Raw genomic sequence first — 19619 nt, 5'->3', positions numbered from 1 at the left:
TTGGGCTTCAACTTTGGCCTGCCCAGTGAAGAGAATACAGAATACAGATAAAGGAAGACACAGACACACACACACACACACACACACAGACACACAAACACACAGACATACACACACAGACACACAGACTTCACACTTCCCTATCAGTCTGGTATTTGCTTCCACAACCCTATCCTTTGAGTCTTTTAATTTATAATTAAATAGTTATGATCTTACTTACAATGCTATACACAGATATAATTTTTTAAAAGATCAATTTTAAAAAGGTAACATATAACAATGTCTAACAAGAACTAAAGATTGTACTCCTGCCATTATTCCTAAAAAGAAATCTTAAAACAATGCAAAAGTAATATATTATTATTCATAAGAAAATGATGAGTGACTATCTCTGTCCTTTCAGTATAAAGGAAATTATAAATGAGTAGCTGTGAGGAATATATGTGGCCAGTCATTCAGTAAGACAATTAGGAAGCTCAGCTGTGAAGGGAAAGAAGGTTAGATGACCACTGAGCAACGGTATGCCCTATGGCTGCCGAAGATAAGCTAGAAGCAGGCACGTGAAATGAAAATTAAGACAAGGTGCTGGGCTCAAAGCTCCTTAGTTCATCTCAAAACATTGTTTTTCACTCAAGCACTGTGTTCTGATCTCCTATGTTAGTGGGCACTGTGCTCTGGTTTGAAATGCATGATGGAGGTTTTCTTTACTGGTCTGAGACTTGCTCGCTATGGAAAGTCACAGTCATATTTGAGAAGGGAGAGAAGGGAGAGAAGGGAGAGAAGGGAGAGGGAGAGAGGAGGCTCTGCTGTGGACCCACAGGTTAGGATACTGCAGCAATAGGTCAGGCTTTTTCTCCAAAAACAGCACAAGGTGGAATTCATCAAGGCCTCACTGCCTGGCCCTAGGGAAATGACATAGCAGCAGCTGGGATAAATGCTACCATAACCTGGACTGGACTTCACTGGATTGGGTGTCGAAGTCTCTAGGTACCAAAGTGCCAGCATGTAGGCCTGTGACATTCTCTTCTGCAGAGGGCCAGAGAAGGAAGGGAGAGGAGGAGGAGGAAGAAGAAGGAATTCTCTGGTTTTGCGATCTGCTATTGTGTGGCATAGACTGTTCAGGGTGGGAATGACCCAAACTGTCCAGCCCGAGGTTCTTGATAAACACAGCCAGGGAACAGGGAATAAGTGAGAATGTCAATCCCCACTTTAATTACAGCAAGGTCGCCTGGGAGAGGGAGGGGAGGAATGTATCCGTGTGAGAGCATGCTATCACTTCTAATGTGTTTTTATTGATGTCCCTGGCTGGCTGGCATTGAATCATTGGTGGAGGTCAACTCTGCTGCAGAGCCTAGAGCAATGGCACCACTCAGGCCAACGCTCCAGAAGGTGTCACTGTCCAAGCTGCCCAGAAGGAAGAGAGGCGCCAGGTGGTGGCCGAGCAGGGTATCATGGATCTGGGACAGTGTCCACCCTGAGAGCTGCCTGCTAATGAGACCAGTTCATGCCATGGGGCCTTGCTGCTCGGTATTGGCCTTCCATTCCCTCTGGATTTCATCCAGTGAAAAATTCACCCAGGGGTTTCTTATCTCCATCCTGTTCTGCTAATGCACCCCTGCTTTCCTGCCCTGTGAAGGGACATTCTGGATCAGTGGGGTTCTAGGGATGGAAGAGGCTAGAGAGACTGAACTTCCTTCCATCTCCTGGGGTCTCTGGGTCCATACTCAAGCTTCTGGCTCTGAGAGCAAGGAGAAGGCACTGGATCAGAGACATGGCACATAGCCCGGGAGGTGTCTGGGTGTGGATTCTCCCACGGGACAAAAGATGGACTAACATTACAAGGAGACTTTACACAATCTATTTTTAGGACATGGGGGTGGCTGTATCTGCCCCATGTTTAGAATAATTTAACCATATTTAGCTATTCTGCCCAGCACTCAGTAGATAACAATGGGAGAAGGGTTTCTCATCTAGCCAGACATCTTCAGGGACAAGCATTTTGATGGAAGATACAGGCTGTGGTGTGCCATGCATGTAGGTACTAAATACGCCATGTAAGTGCAGCAGACCTCATAGCTATAGCTCACTGTTGTTTATCTACATACCTGTGAATTTGAGTTTCTATTCATTATTATTATTGTTATTATTTTGATGGTACTAGGGATTTGAACTAGGGACGTGATCACTAAGCACTTGAGTCACACTTGCAGTCTGTTTGCGTTTAGTTATTTTTTGGATAGCGTCCTGATTTTGATTTTGTTCCTTTGGCCTGGGCCAGCCTAGACGACAGTCCTCCTCCTCAAACTTTCCCACATAGCTGGGAATAGACCATGTGTCATCACATCTGGCTTGTTATTTGAGGTGGGGTCTCACTAGCTTCTTTTGTCCTGGCTGGCCTGGAACTGCTTCACAAAGTGGCTCTGGGATTACCAGACATAAACTACCATGCCAGATTCCTATTTTAAATTAGAAACTAACTCAAGTGAGGACTGACATTCTCCCTTTAAAATGAGTTTCTATTTTAAAGGCAAACCCTGAGAAACCTCACTCATTCATGTAGCATGAAATAGACGAGACTGCCTTTATCGGCAGCTATATTGTTCTGGTTTCAATCTATCTTAACAGTAATGTCAGCTAACAGTACTCCAACCTGTCCCTGTCTAACATATGTTTCCCAATCAGACAGCATTCTTCCCAGTGTGGAAAGGTCTCTTCACAGTTCTCGCCACCTAAAAGTCTTTCCCTTGCTTCTCCACCTGGCCAATCAATGCCTTTCAAAACCAGGTCACGTGTCTCATTTCCTCCTTGAGCTGCTGCTCTCACCTCTCCCTGCTACCTCGTTGTTTATGTGTTCTGGCTGAGATGATGAATTTATAATTGCACATTTACTTGCAAGTTTCATGTGTTTGACCTCCAGGGCCAGGGCTAGGCTGAGCTTATCTTTTGATTTCAATACAGTTTCTGAATAAATTAATGATGAGTGGCGAGTGTGAGATTAATCTGAATAAAAGGGCTTTTGGATAAGATCAGCAGTTTGAAGCTGATGTCAAGATAACAAACTTTTAGTAGAATCTGCTTCTATTTCAGGCTCAAGAATCACACTGGAGAAACCAAAGCCTAGTTCTGGTTCATGGGAAGGTGCTAGCTTCTCTCACACCAAATATACTCCTATCTGAATGAGTTCAAATCCCTGTACTGATTATACAACGACTATCTAACTGTAATCTCAGATCCAGGGAGATGAGAACCAAGAATGCCCAACTTAAAACATAGTTGCTGAAGTATTTTTATCTGATTTCATACATTTCAGAATTAAATTGAGAATCCTTTGCACCTAAAAGCAGAAATCTTTCCGTTGAATTGCCACCCCCCCCTGCCACCAGCACCATTCTTTTCAAGTGCCTGTGGGAAGTTTCTTTTGTGTGAAGAACTCAGAACTTTCTGGTCTCTGCAGACATTTCCTGTTATCCAACCCCTGTAAATTAGGTCCAATTCTGAGGTCCAGGAATGAGGCCACATAAGCCATGCTCACCATTCTCTCTACAGCTTGGAAGTTTGTAGCTTTGTTGTTTGATTTCCAACTATTTTGTGAGATACTTTGTTCTTTTTCAGCTAGTGATGTTAACTTTCTTTTTTTTTTTCCCAGTCCCGGGGCTTGAACTCAGGGCCTGAGCACTGTCCCTGAGCTTACTCAAGTCCAGAGCTATACCACTTGAGCCACAGCACCACGTCTGGCTTTTTTCTATGTATGTGGTACCAAAGAATCAAACTCGGGTGTTCATGCATGCTAGCCAAGCATTCTACTACTTGGCCAAACTCTGGCCCTTGATGTTAACTTTCTATGGATCTGAGGAATGCTTAGTAGGATTATTATTATTATTATTATTATTGATTTAAACTATATTTTATGGCCTACTATGTGGTCTGTCTTGGTGATACTTAGAGCAAAGGGCACTGGTGTACCTGAGCCCATTTTGTTCTCTCTGGCTTTATTTCTACCATCCTGACTTTTTCTTCCAGAGATAATCTTTTCTGTAGTTATTCTGAATTTCCAGTAATGACAGAACCTATTCATACACACTTTTAGAAAAAGGGACTGCCATCAGAGTGATAGCACGCCTTTCAGGACAAATCAATACCCAGACAAGAGGGCAATTATCCGTGATACCAAGACTACAGGAGAGCAGGATAATCATCTCCCAAGAATCAGACTGCTCCCCTTCAAGGATGACAGGGGCAGCAACTTCTCCATAACCCCTCACACTATCAGAATTTCCAGAACACTGATCCATCTGTGGCCTGGCCGAGATATCACCTCTGTCCACTGCGTACAGCTCAAACTCTTCATTTGCTTCTCCTGCTAAAATCTCTGAAGTCCTCCCTTTTGTCCCTCGGAGATGGACTTGGGTCACTGAACCCGCCCCCCATGCGGTCTTCCCAAGGTGAAAATGATGAAATCTCTTCTTTGTCCTTAAACAGTGTTTGTCAATCTGGTGTATTGGTTTGAGTGACTGAGGCTGGTCTCCTGGGGATCCAAGAGCTAGCTTTTGCCTTAAAATAGCAGCAACATTTCCTGTGAGTTTGAGAAGAATGTGTATTCAGCTGTGTGTTGGGTGGATTATTCTATTAGTGTCAATTAGATCAAGAGGATTGATGATGCTGTTCAAATCATCCATATTCTCGTTGATTTTCTGCCTGCCTGATACATTGATTACTGAGAGAGAAATGTCAGTGTCTCCGATATAATAATGGATTTGTCTTATTTCTCTTTTCAGTTCTATCAGCTTCAAGACACACGTATTTTGATGTCTTGTTAACTTGAAAGAAGGGCAAGGTTATTATAGCTTCTCCAACTTACTGATAATTTTCTTTGTGTTAAAGTATGATTTGTCTTAACCTTTCTTTACCCTAGAATTTTTTTAACTTATATTTAAGGTCTTGTATTTAAGGTGGGTTTCTTATATACAAGGCGGGCTTCTTATATTTAGGAGTGTGGCGAGAACATGGGAAAGCAAAGGAAAACAAATAAGTATGTAACCATGAAAAGAATGCTTACTCTCAGAGATGAGAGACTTAAAGAAAAGAAGGATCCCAGTGTACTGAAGGAAAGAGAAGTCTCCCAATTCCCTTCCTGCTGATTTTTTTCCAATATAATACACAGCTGGGCCCATACCACATCCTGGTTGATATCAACTTTATCAACTTTTCCATTAAAGCCAAACTAGACTTGGTACAGTGAATGATGGACTGTCTCTATGCCAAGCGAATCCCTTGTATAACTGATTATGAAATCACTGAAACTGAGAAATGGAGGCAGAAGTATTGAATGGCTCTGAGAATTGCCACAGATTCATGATTTGAATGATTACCAGGTACACACAAAGGGACCTATGCAAGTGACTGCTTAGTTCAAAAAGTTAACTCAGCACAAGTGTTACAAGAATCCAGTAGATCCCTGGAGCTCCTATCATGTATAGTTCTAATCACAGATACAACATCAAGCTAATGCCAGATGGTTATGGAACCTCTTGGTTCGAATTCTTACAAGACACAGTGACACTACTTTCCTTGGATCAGCTTTCATACCAGTTCAATAATCAGCATGATTAATATTCTCTTCACTCACTGGCTCTATTATGAGCTGATTATAGTTAAATATACCTACTTTTTAATGTTAAGATAGGTCTTGTTTTTCTTAAAATTAGTTTGTATCTTCAGTATTTCAAGCCATTTGTATTTAAAGTAATTATCGATAGAGTTAGATTAGTATGACTATCTTGGTACCTTTTTTCTGTTTTGTCCTTGTTATCTTGTGGGGTTCCCCCGCTTTTCAGATTTTAAAAAATAATTTTGTATACAATTGTCTCTTCTTACCCCTTATAACTTTGCACAATTGCGTCTTTCTATCCCTTGTCACTTTGCAATCATCCACTTCACTTTTCCATATGCTTTAAATATTCAATACCCTGATGTGACCTTCAACAATAAGCAGTTACCTTTTGGCAGGATTAAGCAATTGATACTTTTTTTTTTGCCAGTTCTGGGCCATGAACTCAGGGCCTGAGCACTGTCCTTGGACTTTCTCAATGCTAGAGCTCTACCACTTGAGCCTCAGCACCACTTCTGGCTTTTTTCTATGTATGTGGTACCAAGGAATTGAACCCGGGTTCTCGTGCATGCTAGGCAAGCACTCTATCACTAGGCTAAACTCCAGGCCCGCAATGGATACTTTCTTTCTTTATGGTTTATCTGATTTTCTTCCTTTCTTCATGTAGATCCAAGTTTTGGTCTATATCATTTTTTCCTATAGTGAACCAATTCTTGCATGTTGCATTTTTTCCATGAGAGCCCATAACATTTTTAATTGTAGCTATTTTAAATTCTATATCTTTAATTGTGTGGGAACCTAGTTCTATGATTGCTTTGTTTTTTTTAATGCTGGTATTAGGGCTTGAAGTCAGAGCCTGAGCGCTGTCCCTTAGGCTGGAGCTCTACTCCTGGAGCCCCAATTCCACTCTTGGCTTTTTGGTGGATAACTAGAGAAAGAGTCTCACAGACTTGTCTGTTTGGTCTGGCTTTGAACCTTGATCCTTAGATTCAGCCAACTGACACCTGGTCATTGTTTTGGTTATTTTGTTTTCATCTTTTCTTTCTTTTTTTTGTGTACCTTTAATTTTTTGTTGCACTCTGGGCACATTATTTCAGGTGCTAGAAAGTGATATATGCAGAGCTTCAGAATGATAATTTATGATAATCTGGCCCAAGGAATGCAGCTATTTTTCATGGTTGCTGTAGCTGTCAGAGCTAGAAAATTCCTATAGTATCCTTTGTCTCACTACCTTTGGCTTTCCATAGTACTCCAGAGTGCGTCTCAATTTCCTTCCAGCTCTCCTCTGTTCTGGACATTGGTGGCAGAGAACAAAGGAGGAAGGTGTGGACTGGATAATCTTCCAGTTAAGCCTCTATCTTTTAAGGAGTCCTGTTCTTTGGCCCTTTCCAAGAGTTTCTCTAGTAGTGTGGGTTTATTCCTCCCACCCCCTTCTCTTTTCTTTGGTTGCAGAATGTCTAAAGGGTTTCCATGAGTCCCAGACCACTGCTCACCACAACTCCCTCACCAATACCCTTTCATCTAAGACACTGCACTCAGAAACTCCTTTCTCATAAGTTGGGATAAAGGCTGGTGAACAGGATTTTGTTGTTCTGAAGAAGGTTCTGGCATAGTGATGGGAATTCATAAACATACCATAGGTGTTTATGCTATTTAGGGCCCTGGTGTTCTCTGCCCTAGGTTATGGCTCTTCCCATCCCCCTCAGTGCTGGTTTGAGGGTTTGAACTCAGGGCCTGGGCATTGTAGCTGAACTTTATCGGCTCAAGGCTGACATTCTACCACTTAAAACATAGCTCTATTGCAGCTCTCTGGGTGGTTAATTGGAGATAAGAGCCTCACAGACCTTCCTGACTGGGCTGGCTTTGCACTGTGATCCTCATTCTCAGCCTCCTGAGTAGCTAGGATTAAAGGTGTGAGCCACTGGCACCTGGTAAGTCTCTTGATGACCCTGCTGTCCCCATCCCAGGTGAGGGTTAGTCCTCCTGCACCCTTAGTTCTCTGTTGGGTCTAAGGACAGATGTTGGCTCTCACTTCACTTCTTCCCACCCTAAGGATGGGGATGACAACGCTCAAGCCCTTTCCAGGCAGGGCTTAAAGCCTGAACTGATTTACATAATTGTCAGTCCCTGCTCAACACGCCAAAGTCCTGGCAGTCTGCTGGCCTGGCTTTCCCTCTTGACATTCCTATGGCTATCAATTTCCACATGTCGTTTCCTGCTCAGCTGAGTGCTACACAGCCGGGAGATCTCGGCTAGAGCTGATAGCACAGGAACACCTGACACTAAGGACAGCCAGCCCTAAACAAGGCAAACCATGAAAGCAAACCATGAAGGATACTCCTGGACACCCAAATATCTCCCCACGTGGTGGAGAAGAGACATGGAAACCCTGACAGGTGCTGAACAACAAAAACCGCACAGCCCTAGCCTCTTGAACACGTTCCAGCCTCATTAGGCTTGCCACTGAAGCATATCAGTGTGCTGATGGACTTAACTAACGAGGCAGGAATGCAGATGGACTTGGGATCAATTATACTTCCGTGACTTACAAAGCAAACACCTGCAGATGGCTTTCATGGCAGCATCCCTCCCATCACACCCAGCAATGGCTTTTACAGTATTCTGTTTCCCCTCAAGTGTAGATAGCGTCATGCTGCAAAGACCTTGACTGCCCTCCCCTTCTCCCCCAGCCCTTATTTTACAACATTTGGAATTGCAGAACAGCGACTATTAATTTCCATCCTGATTAGTAAGTAGAATGTTCATAATTTTTGTGCTCCCCTTAAATATTGATGCAGGACATAAACAAGAAATTTATTGATCCATTAGACATTTTTGGCATTGAGGTGTCTGGAGAAACCATGTAAATGTAAATACCTTTTATTTGTTCCTTTTTGGAGACACGGTCTTCCTCTGTAATCCTGGCTATCTTCAAATTTACTAGGTATCCAAGGTGGCCCTTGAACTCCCAATCTTATTTCTTGGTCTCCTGGGATTAAAGGTATGCACCATAATGCCTGGCTATATCTGGGCGCATTTGTTCATGGATGGTATATTTCATAAGAAGCCAAAAGATGCAAGCATAGAACTGACTTCCCTGATGGACCCTCTAAGGGCAAATGCCTTCAAGCTGGAAGAAAGGGAACAAGTTCTCTTTACCCTCTGTAATGGAGATTATCCTGGTGACAGCTAGTTGATAATTAGGAAAGGATGGGACTATTTGATAGTTTTTTTTTTCAGGTGTGTTTGAGATCGTTCACTGCCTACTTTTCTACCCCGTTGAAGGAATTCAAGCCCTTCATATTTTCTCTGAGTCAGCTAGTTTCTACCCTGTCCCAGGCTTCAGTGAGATTCCAGTAAGGCTACTGTGTGGTGATTTAGGGAAGGGAGAGCTGAGGACACTCAGAAAAGTGGTGGCAATTCCAGGGGGTGGAGATGGAAAGGAAGTGAATGAACGGAAGAGATCATGGAAATTAGAAGCATGTCCATTATAAAAGAAATAGGGAAAAGAGACACTAAATGAATTAGAAAAGAAAGGAGGTCTAAGTGCACACCTCCATGCAACTCCCTATAACACACACACACACACACACACACACACACACACACACACACACACACACACACACACACACACACACTAAAGGAGGGCTAAGTCTATCACAGCTGTTGACTGAACTGTGCAGATAGACTTTTTGTGGTCATTTGGGAGTCATACCTTGTTTTGTTTAAGGGCACCTTTCTCCTTCATATGCGGGCAATCCTTTCCCGTCACCACAGCTTTGATATCGGCCACTGGCACTGCAAAGAATAAAAGATGAAAAAAGTCACAACACCATTGAAAGTTTTGTTGTCAATAATAATAAGTAAAAAAAAAGGAGGGGGGGAAATGACACAGGTGAAAAGAAGAAGAGAACTGAGGCAAAGTTCCAGAACTGGAGACGGAATGTAACTGTATCCTTACATTCTGGTCCAAATTGTCACTGGGAGAAGAACTAGTTCCACAAGGGGCATTTTTTCCAATAAAACCAAAATGCAAAGCCATAGAACTGTGGAACAATAGTGGTTGTGATAGTGACAGTGGCACAAAGGCTGTCCTGCCCCCTGGCTTCCGTGTGCCAGGGACAATGACATGTACATTTCACATGTTGGTGTGCCCTGCTTCCACACTGATACAGTGGAAGAGTTTGGAATAATTAGGAAAAGCAGTCCTGTCTCACAGTGCTATCCAACTCTGGACAGTTGTGAGCTCTAAATCCCCAGTGTCTCCCTCTTCTCATAATTCTGTAGGGTGGGTTTGATCAGGATACTTATTTTATAATGAAATGAAACCCAATTAAAAGGAGGGAGCCTTATGATGTTATCTCATGCTTTACCTACCAGTTGGAACATGGTACGAAAAGATACCCAAAAATGTTGAAAATTTTTAAAACATATAAACCAAACAAAAAACAGTTCTGTAAAGGTTTTTTTTTGGCTCGTAGATACTATATTTCTTTTTTTCATATATTTTTATTGTAATTAATAGAAGGGTTACATTATATTCACCAGATAGAAGGTACATTATTTCACATACACTGATACCCTTTCTCATGTCTTGGTCCCCATTTCCCTCCCCCCACCCTCGTCCCTCATCATCAGATAACTAGGTGAAATACTGTAACAATATGAGATAGCCAAGGGACAGCAAAAGAGATGAGAGATAACATAGTACATTAAGGACAACAATCACTCATTATATGGCTTTAAAAAATAGAGAAAACTCTATTCCAGGAATGCCTGAACACTTCCTGGAATTGCCTTTTCCTACCCTCACCTCCTGAATAAAGTCTGTTCATAAGAAAAGTTCAGTGGAGGGCTGGGAGCATGGCCTAGTGGTAGAGTGCCTGCCTAGCATCTATGAAGCCTTGGGTTCAATTCCTCAGAATGTACCACATACACAGAAAAAGCCAGAAGTGGTGCTGTGGCCTAACTGTTAAAGCGCTAGCCTTGAGAAAAATCAAGGACAGTGTCTAAGCCCTGAGTTCAAGCCCCAGGGCTGACCAAAAAAAAAGTTCAGTGGAGTCATTGAAGTGAAGTGAGGTGGGTTTTTTTTTTCTTTTGCCAAGCTTGAGCACTGTCCTTGGACTTTCTCAAGGCTACAGCTCTACTACTTGAGTCTCAGCACCATTTCTGGCTTTTTTCTATGTATGTGGTACCGAGGAATTGAACCCGGGTCTTCGTGTTGGTAGGCAAGCACTCTACCACTAGACCAAACTCCCAGACCCTGAAGTGAGTTTTTTTTTTTTAAATATAATTCCATGCCAGATCAAAAAAAGCCTCCTCAAAAAGTTCTGCAATGTACAAATAGCAAGTTACTGCTTGACTTTGAAAAGCCACCATAGGAAAAGGGCAGAGCAGTTAAAAAACCGAAGTCCTGACATGATGTCAGTTGTCTGACACTCCAATGGGAAGATTTCAAAAATATTTTTTTTATTGAGGGTTTTTAACAGTACATTTTTTTAAATAAACATTGTCCCTCTTCAGAGAGATTAGCTGCTCTGTCACTCAAAATTCGAAGGCTTTTTACATAGTTTGTCGCTAGATGCACTAGAATTGTAGGCCTGAGCAGGGTTTTCTAAAACCATTGCTCTCTCTAGTCCTAAGAGGTCAGACTCATGCTTCTTGAGTTGATGCGCTATGAGGCAACAGCGATTCTGTGGACTTCAAAGCCCAGCTAGTGTTTTGATCAGAACTCTTTATGTGGGAGGAAGAGAAATTAGGGCACAGATAGTGACTAGGGCAGTCACTAGTGAAAGAAACACCGACTCTGCTGCCCCCCCGACTCCCCAGCCATGGTCTTATTTCTTATCATCATTCATTCTAGAGCTGGGTTAACACAATCTTTATTCAACACTGCCATTTTACAGATAGAAAGACTGAGTCTTTAAGAGAGACGATTATACATTGCCACACAGATAGTGGGGATAGAGTTAGGGTTAGTGGTCCATGATCCCAAATGATTTCTGTTTTGGGGAACTGCCAGCACCCTAAAACATGCTGAGTACCATCTCAGACATGTTCAGCAAAATCCATACTAATGTCTACTGATCAATCTTTAATTGCGTTTTTTTTTTACTTTATTTTTGCCAGTCTTGGGCCTTGAACTCAGGGCCTGGGCTCTATCCTTGGACTTTCTCAAGGCTAGAGCTCTACCACTTGCACCACAGCATGATTTCTGGCTTTTTTTTCTATGTATATGGTACCAAGGAATCGAACCCAGGTCCTCGTGCATGCTAGGCAAGACTTTACCACTAGGCCAAACTCCTGGCCCTTTTTTACTTTTTTTTTTATTAAAGAATTTATTAACATTGATTTTTTTTACATCATATTTTAAATGGCATGTTTAACAAACAAGTATTCAAGAAGGGAATCTCTATATACAATCCCTGGCACGTAGATTTTAGAAAATAAAATTAAGCCGAGGGTTTGTATGTCGTAGATACATGTTAAAATATGTAATAAAACATTATGTCTATGGAGTATATATCCCATCATAGATTTTTATGTCTATGTAGTCATGTTTATATCTCCAAGGCCATGTCCATAACATTGGGTACCCAAGTATTGTGATATTTTTTAGTTTTTTTGTGTGTGTGTGTGTGTGACAATATTGGGAGTTGAACTCAGGGCCTGGGAGTTAGCCCTTAGCTTTTTCACTTAGTACTGGCACTCTACTACTTAAGCTCCAGTTCCACTTCTGTTTTTTTTGATTGGTTAATTGGAGATAAAGACTCTCAGAGATTTTCCTGCCTACGCTGGCTTCAAATCACAATCTTCAGATCCCAGCCTCCTGAGTAGCTAGAAATATAGACACCAGCCACTAGTACCTGGCTTTTAGTTGTGATTTCAAATGCAACTATCACTAGAAAAATGAGGCCACCAGGATGCAAACTGATACTATTTTTCACTATTGGGAGTTACATCAAGGCAGCATCAACCCCAGGAAGAAGGTGGGCATCTTGATCACATGTTATGAACAGCATTCCGTAGCAGAAGACCCTGTAGGGAGAGAGACCAACAGGCCGATCCCAGGACAGCTGAATTCAGGGTCTGATCTCTCTCACTTAACAGGCCTGCCTGGACAAGCTGTGCCTTTGCCCTGGGAAACCCAGGATTTGAGTTCAAATTCAATATACTGTTGTGCCACACTGGGCTTAAGTTATCAGAACTCCCAATCCGTGAGGCAAAGCTGCAGCCATAACTGTCCCATCAGGGAGTTCTGAGAATGGGCTCCTACACCAGAGCTAAGCTCACCATAGGCAGTGTAGACAGGTCATGGTGTTGGATGGTGTGATCTTTGCTTTACTATTTCCTAACCTTGTGATCTTGAATAAATGAATCCAAGTTATCTTTCCTCTACTCATAGTTTTATATCTGTAAATTTCAGATGGTAATTCCTCTTCATGTGCTACAGAAGATAATTAATGCCAGGCTCTTAGCACAGTGCCTGGCATAGTCTATGCACTCAACAAATATCACTAGCAATTATTTACATTATCAATAATCAAAGATAATTCCCTTTGCAGATGGAGGGACCTGAATCCTTCACTGCATGTCCATGACCCAAATCTTCCATTTTGCCTAAATGTGTCGGTTGCTGTTCTCTTTTGCTGTAATAGGCTTAATCTGTTTCCAGGAGGGGTGTGTGTGTTGGCCTGTACTTTTTGCCCTCTTCCTTTGATGTGGGACCAAGGAGCAATGGCCTGGATTTTTTCAAAGGGAAGCCTTGAGCACCCTAGGACATGGCTCGAATGTGATGGGGCCTTGTTTAGTGAGGGAAATGGCAGCTTGTACACTTCCCAGGAGAGGAAAGTCGGAGGAGTGGAAATAGGTAGAGATGCAGATTTTTCCAGGGTCATATTTCCTGGCAAATGAGACGTGTATAAAAAGAGATTTCCTGAACCTTTAGGGAGGCAGACAGCTAAGGACAGGCTCTCAAGTCTTCACTACTCAGGTTGTATGAAGAGGATCCAATTACACTCTTTGATTCATCAATATCTCACTATTCGTCCCTGATTAATTCAAGGGGCGGAACACAATTTTCTCCTGAGTCTCAAGAGAAGGCAACTATATGTGGCAAGAGCAATGGCTCTTCACATAAAGGCAATGCTCCAGTTTGCTAGCAGCATAGCTTCTTATTTTTTAAAGGCACCAAGAAGGTGGCTATTTTGTGCCAGGAATAATGTAGAATTGTGAGAAATGGAAACCAGGTGGTCTGATTGAAGCACCAAACTTCAGACTCCTAGGCCAGGGCCTTCTCAGGCTAATAGCTTCTAATAGCTTCATTTACCCGATTAACAAATCTATTCTTTTCTTTGGCACACAGGTAGGAACAGGAACAATCACACACACACACACACACACACACACACACACACACACACACACGCACACACACACACACACACACACACATACACACACACACACAGCAGGTGCAGGGGTGGTGACCCGAGGATTTGGATTTCTAGGCAGTTTCCTGGTGACAGAGAACTCTACTATGTCCTGGACTCTGAGCGGGAGACCCAGCCAGGACCCTCCATGGTAAAAAGGTGCTGGCCCCGCTGCCCAGTGCAGACCTGGATATTGTTCTTCTCTCCACTGCTGGGGCCACGCCTGCAGGGAATAGTTTCCCCACAGGAGCAAATGAACTACATGCCACTTCAGTGATCACACTGTCCCATTTTTAGACTGGAGGAAAAAGAGAGACTGTTCCAGGCTGTCTGCCTAAGATGTCAGCATAGAATCTAGAAGTGTCATTAAGTTTTTGATTTGTGGTTTATTTTTGCCTCTGATGACTGTTAACTGGAAGGGAGGTAAGTCAAAAATCCAACTTCCAGGAGCCTTTGGGAGATAGGAGAGAAAGTTCTACTAGGCTCAGTGGTGGGGAGGACACTCCTGGAAGGCTCTTATCTCAGCATTGCACATTCAATGTGACTTTGAGAGGTGATATAAAAGTTCTGGCCTTCCTTTTTCCCCATTCTTTATTCCTGCAGAGCACAATTCGTTCTCTTCATCTCATTTCTCTCCAAATGAATTCACTTCCTCCCTGTGCCTTGCTTGTCTCAGTGTTTCTACAATACTTTGTGATGTTTGGACACTTTACATTGAACCTGGCACTTGCCCTCCAGAAGGCTGTTGGGCTAGGAGAATTCCCATACCACAGCTTCTGCAAAGCATGCATGCTACCACAGGCAACATCCAGAAAAAGCAAATAAATACAAAGAATACTCATCTCAGGGAATACTTGGCAAACAACAGAATACCAATATAAAATTTTAGTGTCTGAGTTACTTCTTAGATGTAAATTCATCATCTTTGATCTTTCATTAAGGTTGCAATATTTTTACAGGATACATTAAACTGAAATGAATAAATACGCTGGAGGTCAGTTACATTATGTGAAATTGTTCTGGGTTGTTAAAAACACAATTGACCAAATTGGGTTCATATTATTTTACTTCCTTAAAGTAGAATTTAAAGTAGATAAATAGTATTTTAAAGTAGACATCGGGACCCAAGTTTATATCTTTCAAGAAAGAGAACTGAGTATCTCCTTGAGACGTTTCTACTTGTTCAGTCTCAAAGTCAAATTCATCAAGGCCTTGTACTCAGTGTTCAGGCTATGACCTTTAGCAAGGTGAGTCAGGATCAATGTATTCACTAGCTTTGCTATATAATACCATGTGCCTGAAAATCACACAACAGATCAAACCCCAGGCATACTTCCCAAGGGGACCACTTACATTTGTCCTGTAAGGAATCATGGGGCACCTCTCCTTGGGGGCTTTCTTCCAAGTCTCCAAAATGCAGGACCTTGTGGTTTGGTGAAAGCCGACAATACCAAAACTTATCTGAGGAGAAAAGAAAAAAAATCAAATTTACAACGTAAGAGATTTTTGTTTCCAAAAATACCATTAAAGGTTTTCCTAATATTATTGCTTCAAGGTATAAAAATTCATTTAATTTGAAGCCTTAAGAAAGAGTGAATTCTAGGGTCCTGGGCAATAAGCCTTGTTCTAATTTTTTTTTTTGCCAGTACTGGGCCTTGAACTCAGGGCCTGGGCACTGTCCTTGGACTTTCTCAAGGCTAGAGCTCTACCACTTGAGCACCATTTCTGGCTTTTTGCTATGTATGTGGTACCGAGGAAATGAACCCATGTCTTCGTGCATGCTAGGCAAGCACTCTACCACTAGGCTAAACTCCCAGCCCAAGCCTTGTTCTAATTTTGATATTTAGGTTCTATGTAGCCTGCTCAGTTATGTTCGGTAAGAATCAAGGAAGTCATTCAATTGTTCAAATTCAATGGTAAAAGCTTCCCCCCCCCCCAGAGGGCATTCTAGCACTATTTTTAAACTACTAAGGAGGATATTCCTTATCTCCCAGGCCTGTGACATGAGGAAAGAGAAAGAATAGTTCTCTGCTCTTTGGGAGGAAGAAATGTCTTTCTTAAATTTTGCCCATCTTTACTTCTCTATTAGCTTCTTGAGATGGCTGTGCACAGGACACATATTAACTGACTCCTCCCTCCCAACCCTTAAAGCCAGTACACACAATGAATGAGCCAACAGGACACTAGGGCATATAAATGGGGTGGGATTCATAGAGAACACACCTGACTAACTCAGAAAGTTGGTTAAAAAAAAAAACAACTAAGCTATGCCCAGCCAATTCTCTAATGACTCTAGTTCTCTGAATGAGCATAAAAGTGCCTTTGGTTGATTCTGATCCATAGCAGTCTGGACTTTACCCTCTTGGCCCATGTGTGATGGGGTTTGAAATAAGCCTGTGAGGAAGAAGGATGCAAAGAATATTTCTTACAATTCTACAGCTTGATAGCTAAAGAATTTGACCTTGACAATGACACTGGTGAACCTGTCAAGGATTGGCTTAGACTCTGCCTCCTCCAGATAATCCAGGAAGTTTTCTGATGGCTGTAGAAGGTCCCTTCTCATCCCCTCACAAGTTCCAGCATCTCCTTTGTGCCCTTAAAGTTTGCACTGGCTTTATTTGGGGCCCAGGAGTTAGTGATGTTAGTATTCCCTTTTATCTACCACAGACCCTAGGGGGAGGCAATTTGTCCGAGTAGATGTACTGTGAAAAATTACTGATGAGCAGAGAGACTTCAGGGAACCCATCCTGTGACAGTGTAAAGGTATGGGGGTTTCTGTATGGACAGCACCCCTCTTCATAACTGTAATGTCCCAAACCCTTGGCACAGGAGTTACGCAGATGAAGTTGGCTAATTTTATGAAGGAAGTCTCAGGGGTCTTGGTTAATATGAAACTGATACAGGAAGACCCAAGAGGGATGGGTAAAATTCCTGAGGCACAGAGGACCCACTATCTGCCATCCCCTCTCTATCTTTATGCTGCAGGTTCACTGTCGGATTGGTCAAGTCACTTCATTCCTGGATCTGCAGTCTTAAATCATTTGGAAAGCAATCTGACTAGCAAACTAAAACCATTAGATTTTAAGAAATGTGGTTTTCTATCTAAAACTGCATTCAATGTAAAAGTATGCTCCTACTGTCATTCCTTAGCCAGGCATTGGTTGCTCATGTGTGTAATCCTATCTACTCAGGAGATTAAGATCTGTGTATTGTGGTTCAAAGCCAGTCCGTGCACTACAAGGCCAGACAAATTGTACTGATTTGTAATTAAATAGTGTAGACGCTGAAGTCCTTAGCTTTGGATGGACTGGTGTTCTTATAACTTGTGTATTTCCTTCCTTCCTTCCTTCCTTCCTTCCTTCCTTCCTTCCTTCCTTCCTTCCTTCCTTTCTCCTTCCCTCCCTCCCTCCCTCCGTCCCTCCCTTCCTCTTGCTAGTCCTGGGTCTTGAACGTAGGCACTGTCCGTGGGCTTTCTCAAGCCTAGTCCTCTACCACTTGAGCCACAGTACCACTTCCAGCTTTTTCTATGCATGTGATATCAAGGAATCAAATTCAGGGCTTTGTGCATGCAAGGCAAGCACTCTACCATTGGGCCACACTCCCCCCGTAACTGGTGTATTTCTATGTCTAAGGAGGGACTGCCATGGGGGAGAGCTGTGCTGTCAGCTCCTAGAAGCCCAGGTCACTGAGAAAGTGGCAGAAATCATTTCCATGTCTGCCACCAGCAGCAGCTTCATTTGCAGTATTTTTGGAGAATAAGAAAAATGTGTGTTTTCCTTTCAAAACCCAGCAGGATGTTGTCTCAGTCCCTCTGGGCAATGAAGAGTGGATTTCATCACTAAATGCAATGAGCAAGAAGCAATGAGGACATTATCATTGTTTAGTAGCATTTAAGGAAGAAATGAAGTTAATATAGAAGTCTTCTAATCAATTACAAAGAAAAGTTTGTTGATGGTACCTCTTCAACACCAAACTAAAAAATATGGAAACAAATTTGTGCTTCTGCGTGTGTATTTCTGTGTCTGTCTGTCTGTCTGTCTGTCTCCTCCCCCCCCCCCCTTTGTGTCTCTGCTTCTGTCTTTCTCTGTCTTGGTCTGTCTTCTTTCAATGGCTCTTTGTCTCTCTGTTTCACTCTCTGTCTCTATCACTGTCTGTCTCTGTGTCTCTGTCTTTATCTCTCTGCTTCTGTCTCTGTCTCTGTCTAAAAGATCAGAGGGAAAAGCTGGTTTCTAAGCTCTCAAGCCTGGTATGAGTGCTGAGGAAAGTCATTCCCCGTGTCACATGGATTCTCACGGTGCTGAAAGCCACTGACAACTGGAATTCTTGCAGTGCTGTGCCATAGACCTTACTGCCATAATATAAATACTCTGTATGTGCTGTGTCAATAAAAGGAAACATAATTCAAAGTTTTCTGTCATTTGAATTAGCTTGGCCACAGGGAGCTGCCACTGTTACTGTAAGGAGCCTGGCATGCTGAGTAATAGCTGCCACTAGTGAACGTGAAGCACTGGAGCATTTCTGAGGTACTGGCTGAAACAGACACAATACTCTGCAGGAAGCAAGCTTCTTGAACCTTTTCACAAAACCCTCCAGTGTTCAGCTCAGGGCTCCTGTCAAGACCATTCAATGGTGGCAATTCTAAAGATCTAATTTCTCAAATACACAGAATAGAGGTCCATTGTGAAGATTCCAGAAACGAATAATGAAGCAAATAAAGCTAGAAAACATAGTTTTTTTTTTTAAAAAGATAATCTCCATGGTCTCAGCTTCCCTCTGTCCTGAAGTCTGGGAACCACAGTGTAATGAAGACAGAATGGAGGAAGGTAATGTATAGAAACACGCCAAACACCATAAGACATGCTAAAGAGGCGCAATTATTTAACCCTGGAAACTCTGATGCCAAAAGTGACCACACTCCCTTTGATAGAGAACTCTAGGTGGATAAGGTCACTGCTCAGAATGGGGAGGAAGGATCTTGAGCCCAGTTAAATGGTCTTACTGTGATTTTTTTGCCTCCAAGTACTAAAGTAGCTACATTTCACTGAAGTCTAGACTTTACCTGGGTTTATCGAGCTTAAACCAAGATGAGCTGAGTGATAAGTAAAAGGCAGGAGACCTTCTAAACAAGTGTGGAACAGCTAAGGACCCTATGTTTGCTCTGCTTTCTATTTCAGTGGACCTGAGAGATCTCATATCCCTGCCCCCATAAAATTAATTACTTAGATGCAGGTCTTCTATGACCTGTCGTACTCCCCACCCCCACCCTGCATTGGGACCATTAAAAGAGACCATGGCTGTGGCTCTCCAGTGGTGACTGCATCCAGTAGACAGGTGCCCTCCCAACGTGCGTCTGCCTCTGAAACTCGATCTTTCTTAAAAGGATTAAAACTGATTGCTCGTCACATCCTCTTTAATCTGTGCAAATCTAAATGGAATGTTTTGTTGGGGTGATAGGAAATCAATTTCAGCACCGTCTGCTCTGAGTTTCTTTTTTTAAAAGCACAAGGCTGGTGACCAGATTTCAAATCCACTTAGCGAATACCCTAAAGCCTTCCCCTCTGCAGATGGAAGGATAC

The 19619-nt window shown here is 42.5% G+C and overlaps 1 protein-coding gene and 1 pseudogene across 2 annotated transcripts in view; one reads left to right on the top strand and one right to left on the bottom strand.

Moving 5' to 3' along the window:
* The window catches only part of Elmo1 (engulfment and cell motility 1), a 425322-nt gene that overhangs the window by 8238 nt on the left and 397465 nt on the right, over nt 1–19619 (bottom strand). For both annotated transcript variants that reach the window (XM_090332628.1, XM_090332626.1), the window contains 2 exons: nt 15397–15504; nt 9327–9409 (listed from right to left, as the gene is read on the bottom strand). In XM_090332628.1, coding sequence (XP_090188754.1) covers nt 9327–9409; nt 15397–15504 — 191 coding nt within the window. The remainder of the gene's footprint in view (nt 1–9326; nt 9410–15396; nt 15505–19619) is intronic.
* LOC150062799 (rRNA-processing protein FCF1 homolog pseudogene) lies at nt 5004–5610 on the top strand (annotated as a pseudogene).

This window comes from Megascapheus bottae, chromosome 5 (assembly GCF_031878675.1).
Source record: "Megascapheus bottae isolate mThoBot1 chromosome 5, mThoBot2.hap1, whole genome shotgun sequence".
NCBI classification, from domain to species: domain Eukaryota; kingdom Metazoa; phylum Chordata; class Mammalia; order Rodentia; family Geomyidae; genus Megascapheus; species Megascapheus bottae.
This window is presented reverse-complemented; position numbering and strand designations above follow the sequence as displayed.